The following is a 6583-nucleotide window of genomic DNA, read 5'->3' on the forward strand; positions in this document are numbered from 1 at the left end:
TTTATTTCAACCGCATTTGCATTAATACTCTTCGGCAACGGTAAAAGGTAACAGGGAATACAAAATAACTATCCATAATATCTTTTATTGGCAATTCCTACCTGGCAGAAGGGAGAAGTGCAAAGAGAAAGCAAGGCGTAATATAAATGTAACCAATATTTATTTATTAAATTTTTTAAGCCACTAGAGGGGGTGAAACACACAAATGGTCCCCAGGATGGAATCAAACCCTGGCCCCCACGGTGTGGAGTGAGCCCCACATGGGTTAGAAGCTCTACTGGGTGAGTAATGTGGCAGCATACAGGACTCTCTCAGAAAATTAGAATATTGTGATAAAGTTCTTTATTTTCTGTAATGCAATTAAAAAAACAAAAATGTCATACATTCTGGATTCATTACAAATCAACTGAAATATTGCAAGCCTTTTATTATTTTAATATTGCTGATTATGGCATACAGCTTAAGAAAACTCAAATATCCTATCTCTAAATATTAGAATATCATGAAAAAGTATACTAGTAGGGTGTTCAACGAATCACTTGAATCGTCTAATTAGCTCGAAACACCTGCAAGGGTTTCCTGAGCCTTGAAAAACACTCAGCTTGGTTCAGTAAACTAAATCACAAGTATGGGGAAGACTGCTGATCTGACTGCTGTCCAGAGGACCGTCATTGACACCCTCCATCAGGAGGGTAAGACACAAAAAGAAATTTCTCAAAGAGCAAGCTGTTCACAGAGTGCAGTTTCAAAGCACATCCACAAAAAGTCTGTTGGAAGGGGGAAATGTGGCAGGAAACGCTGCACAACCAAGAGAGATGACCGCAGCCTTAACAGCATTGTGAAGAAGAGTCGCTTCCAGAATTTGGGGGAGCTTCAAAGACAGTGGACTGAAGCTGGAGTCCAGGTATCAAAAGTCACTGTTCACAGACGTGTCCGGGAAATGGGCTACAATAGCCGTATTCCCATGGTCAAGCCACTTCTGAACTCAAGACAACGGAAGAGGCGTCTGACTTGGGCTAAGGAAAAGAAGCACTGGACAGTTGCACAGTGGTCCAAAGTCCTCTTTTCAGACGAAAGCAAGTTTTGTATTTCATTTGGAAGTCAAGGCGCCAGAGTCTGGAGAAAGGCTGGAGAGGAGCAAAATCCAAGTTGCTTGAAATCCAGTGTGAAGTTCCCACAGTCAGCGATGGTTTGGGGAGCCATGTCAGCTGCTGGTGTTGGTCCACTGTGTTTCATCAAGCCCAGAGTAAATGCAGCTGTGTACCAAGAGATTTTAGAGCACTACATGCTTCCGTCTGCTGAAAAGCTCTATGGAGATGAGGAATTCATTTTCCAGCATGATCTGGCACCTGCCCACAGTGCCAAAACCACCAGTAACTGGTGTACTGACCATGGCATTACTGTCCTCGATTGGCCTGCAAATTCCCCTGACCTGAACCCCATAGAGAATATGTGGGGTATTGTGAAGAAGAAGCTGAAAGACACCAGACCCAACAATGCTAATGAGCTAAAGGCCGCTATTGAAGCATCCTGGGCATCCATAACACCTCAGCAATGCCACAGGCTGATTGCCTCCATGCCACGCCGCATTGATGCAGTAATCCGTGCAAAAGGATTCCCAACCAAGTACTGAGTGCATTAATGGACATTTTCAAATGTTTGATTGTGTTTTGCTGTTATAAATCTTTTTTTTTTACTTGGTCTGAGGAACTATTCTAATTTTTTGAGATAGGATTTTTGAGTTTTCTTAAGCTGTATGCCATAATCAGCAATATTAAAATAATAAAAGGCTTGCAATATTTCAGTTGATTTGTAATGAATCCAGAATGTATGACATTTTTGTTTTTTTAATTGCATTACAGAAAATAAAGAACTTTATCACAATATTCTAATTTTCTGAGACAGTCCTGTATAGGGATCCAATGTTAACGCTGTTGGTAATTACATTATGCTATTGTGCAGCACTTCATAATAAAATATTAAAGGAGGAACTTTTGTCTACTGCTACACATCCAATGTAACTATTAGAGAGAAATGATTAAAGATCTGTGTTCAGCAGAACTCAGTGGGCTTGGTGCTGAGAAACACACACGGGGGAGGAAGGTGTAAAGTATGAAGAGATGGACATTGTTGGTTTTCATCTTTTCATGAGATTAGAGTAGACCATAAGAAAACTATAGAATACCAACAGCATTTTCCTTTAAGTTCCAATGACCCTCTCCAAAGTCAAGGTATATAAGTTTACTAAAACTACTACATACAAGTACATACTGTACTAATTCCCAGAATTCCCAAGCATTGATTCACTGAACTGGTTGCGTTATTACTGGATGTTTTTTTAGGCCAGGTGTCCCATCCTGTTTGAGGACAAAGGACAATAGTCTCATTGGTAAGATGGACTGGTTTGATGATTAAGCAGTTAATAAGCTCTCACACAGAAACAGGTGTGAATGAGTTTATCTGAAAACATCTCAAGTTTCTCATATGGAAATATTTGAGAAATATAATATGTATTTTCACAAGTTTGTAACACAAACTGCCCTGTTTTCAGCATTGTGCTTTTTCCATCTGAAGAGGATTTTTAAAAATGTTCATTTAGATTTAAAAAGGAGGATAGTTTTCTCAACACTTCAACTAGAAATTCACTGAGCACAAAAGGGATCAACATTTTTTTTAATCTTTACGTAAAGCAGTCGAAAAACGTATAAACTTAAAAAAATTATAAAATTGCATGAAATGAGTACAAGCATGTGTATATCAGCGCTGTACTTTTTAAAATGTATCCTTTTTAGTCACATCCCACCTCTGGCTCATTATGTGCTCTAAATGCATTTAGCTGCACAGTCGAGCATGACCGGACCAATTCAGCTTTATTAACTAATGACCTAATAATCCTGCTGTACAGTGGCTGGCCTTTAGCTTAAACCTTTCAATCATTAGAAGGTCATCACAGATCTGTGCACACTTTTAGCAGAGGTCAACTTCATGGTGGAACTTGAAGAGAGGTCATATGTATGTATAGGTGTATGTGTGATTTAGTGTGATGCTATTCCATTTAAGGAATGTCAAATGTGTAATTATTTTTAAGTTAAAGCAAAAATGTTTTAGAAAGAGGATTTCATAATGTTGTATAATGAGTCAAATAAGATCAGAGCATATAGTGAAAGTAAGGAGGAAACTTCCAGTCTGTAACAGATAAACAAACCTGCGTTTAGTGTCCATTGTTCTTGGATGAGTACAGAGAAATGCGGAGGATGAAAGAAAGCCAACATTGTGACTCTGGAAAGAGGAAATAAGATCTGAAGAAAGCTTATTCCATTGTGTGCCCTTGTGTGAGTAAGTATAAAGTCAACATTTATACTGTGCACATATTGTTTGAGTTTACACAAATTAATGAAAGTTTTTCTTTCTTTTTAAAGTGCCTTTCAAAAAATGTTCTTCAAACATCAACAACTATGCTCTTCTGGAAATTCACAGTATGCTTAAAACCAAATGTGCACGTCAAGGTTCTAAACATAAATTAAGGTTTTGAAAAATAGCCCTATTATTCTTTTGTTTTTTTTCCTTTCCCGTAGTGTGTTATATAGGTTTGTGTGCATGTAAATGGTCTCCCACACTGTTTAACACTCTATTAGCTAGCGCTCTAACACATACGTGATAGGCTTAGAGGCGGGATGGGTGGCGCAGTGGTCTGTGCGTTTGATCATCAGATCAAGGGGGTGTTGGGGAACTCCAGTTCGAAACCCGCTCCCGCCCCGCTTCGTCAGGCCGCTGTGTCCTTGGTCAAGACACTTCACCAAAATTTGCTCCTGTGGGTATTGTCCACAGTAGAGGACCATTACATGTATTTATGATCTGTGTTTGTAAAGCGCTTTGAGAGTCATTGATAAAGCGCTATAATAAATATAAAGATTGTTATTATTATCTCTAATTGGTTGACCAATCACAACAGAGCCGGCCATCTAACCAATCAGAACAGGTTGGGCTCTGGTTTCAGACAGAGGGTGAAAAGAGGTGCTGCAGCACAGGCAGTATGAGAACAATAAAGAGCTTTTTGAACATTAAAGCAAGGGGAGACATGTCCCAAAGACTCTAAATGCTGATATGAACTGAAAATGTGCTTAATACGGCTCCTTTAATGTTAATGGCTTCCATTTAACAATCCCAATTATTAATCCTTCTTATTTAACAAAATCAATAAAAACCCAAACTCCATTTTTTTATCCATACATATTTGTGTTGAGTCAGATTTAATGTACTTTTGAATTCAAAAGTAAATGCTAATAATCTCTCAAACACGGCTGTAACATTTTCAACCAAAGCACAGCACAAATGAACGCTGAATCTGCCAACACAGACTTAACGACTGTAACTACTTGCAAACTAAAAAAGAAGACAGTGTCAGATATCATTGTTTGGTTATCAACACCATTCATTTCCTGCAACTTTTACAGATGACCACAGTCCCATATTTATGTCAGTGAAGGTGTACACAAACACACAAGTCAACATAACGGCATTTACATTGTCCACACTGCAACAACCCATTTGCCTCTGTTGTGAACACATGAAATGCTAATGCCAGAGTTTGTACAAGTACTTTGGCTTCACCTGCTGACAAGTTTAATAGAGGTCAAGCTTTTTCTCGTCCAATTCATTATTTCAGAAATGGATTTCGTCCATGTCTCTTCAAAGCATTTTGATTTGAAACACCTCAGCCAAAATGCAAGAGGGTTTTCTTTAAAACCAAAATATTGATTTATATATAATTCTATCTATTTTAAAATGGTAATATTGAATAAATACACAGTGGGTGGGCGTAGTTTGGTGGAAGAAAATAAGTTCCTATGAAAGTGATCACAATGAGGTCAATGATTTATCTTGAGTAACCAGGTTGTGATGTGAGACCTGCTTGCTTTGAGCCCAACAGGCCGAATGCTATATAGTTCTATTATATTTGAAAGAAGGCGAACATCTCTCCGGCCAGATCTCAAACAATCGGCAACTCACATAAAGCAAGTGAGAAATACTCAGGTTAGGGTACATATTAACATTTATTTTTAATTTAAATTGGAACTGTCCCTTTAATTTAAGGATCTCCTTGAAAGAAGTCTTTCTCCCACAGCTACCATCAACCACCCTAACCTTGAAAGCGTTCATTCTCCACTGACAGACTAATCTATCATCCAATATCACTCAAATTAAATCACAACCACACTAAATACGCTAATAACAGTTTGCGGTTCGAACCCCTCCATGGACAATATTTGCTGGGACTGACCGATTTTGCAGAGCCAGCTGACCAGGACCCACAGGACCACGATGTACGGAGTGGAGACATGGTGCCACTTCCAGCTCACGATGGGTAGAGTAGTGATGGGCTCTCCTTCGTGTCCACTCTCTCCATGACTACTGTCCTCTTCTCCAGTCCCATGACTGGAGTCCGTCTGGTGCCCGGGGCTCGAGGTGGTCTCAGCATTGCGTCCTGTCTCTTCATTGGCAAGGCTTCTGGACAACATCAGGGCCATGCAGAGAAGAAGAGCAAATCGCCATGCAGCTCCCATGTTTGGGGGAAGTTGCAAAAATACTTACTGAAAAGGTTATTTAGACTATAGACACAGGTGCTATGGTCAACCTCAGTCTTTCATTCCTCTCCTGTGTATCCTCCTTCCCTCTCAGGTCACTTTTGTTCCGTCTTACATCCACATCCTTCTCTGACCTGAGCACTGTGGCCTCTCTGTGCTCTCCTCTGCTGAAGATACAGTTATACAGCAGGTGAGGCTCAGCCCATTCTGATGCTCCTCTGTCTCCTCCCACTCTGTACCCAGGTAACCTAGTTTGGCCACATTACTCAATGGAAGATTTGATGCTCTTGTCCTTTCTCTATTGGCTGTGATTGCAGGTTTTCACCAATTTTACACTTTTTCTACAAAATGTATTGGAAAACACCATAACTTATGAAACTTTGTATTATGTGAATAGTCCTTTTTACAAACAACAAACTTGAAATCAAATTAATCAATAAATACATGACAAACCAAGTTTTGTTTTCTTAGTTTTGGCCATGATTTATATGTGTATGTGCCAGATTAAAAGGGACACCTCCATATTTTACATTTATATCTTAGTTTAAAAGGTCAACAGAACATTATTTGGCATCTTTGATTATTAAATGAATGGTTTAAGTATTTCTTACATAGAAAATGCCAAATATTGCCTTTCCAGTGCCTCAGTTGTGGGCATTTTACAATTGTCTTTGTTTTCTAATAGCAAACTGAATATCTTTGAGTTTCAAATTGTGACTTAGCGAAAACAAGTGTTTTCATACCACACCTTAAGCTTAAGGAATTTGGAATGGGCACTTTTCCATACTTTTTGACATTTTACAAAGCATTATTGATTAATCAATAAGGAAAATGATGGTTACTTGCATGCCTTTAGTTATGGCTCAAGACTTTGTTATATACTTGGGGCGTATAGTCTCAAGGCAAACAAGTGAGAGAGCATGCAAAGACTCTTTTTGTTTCATTATAGCAAAGGTAGGATCAAGCATTATTAAAATCTCAGGGTCTGCACCTTTCTT

At 38.9% G+C, this 6583-nt stretch overlaps 1 protein-coding gene across 1 annotated transcript in view; it reads right to left on the minus strand.

Annotated features, from left to right (window-relative positions):
- The window catches only part of slc9a3.1 (solute carrier family 9 member A3, tandem duplicate 1), a 43378-nt gene extending 37615 nt beyond the window's left edge, over positions 1 to 5763 (minus strand). The window contains exon 1 of the mRNA XM_079654092.1: positions 5282 to 5763. Coding sequence (XP_079510218.1) covers positions 5282 to 5564 — 283 coding nt within the window. The 5' untranslated portion in view covers positions 5565 to 5763. The remainder of the gene's footprint in view (positions 1 to 5281) is intronic.
- Positions 5764 to 6583: the final 820 nt, after the last annotated feature.

This window comes from Notothenia rossii (assembly GCF_949606895.1).
Source record: "Notothenia rossii genome assembly, chromosome: 10".
NCBI lineage: Eukaryota > Metazoa > Chordata > Actinopteri > Perciformes > Nototheniidae > Notothenia > Notothenia rossii.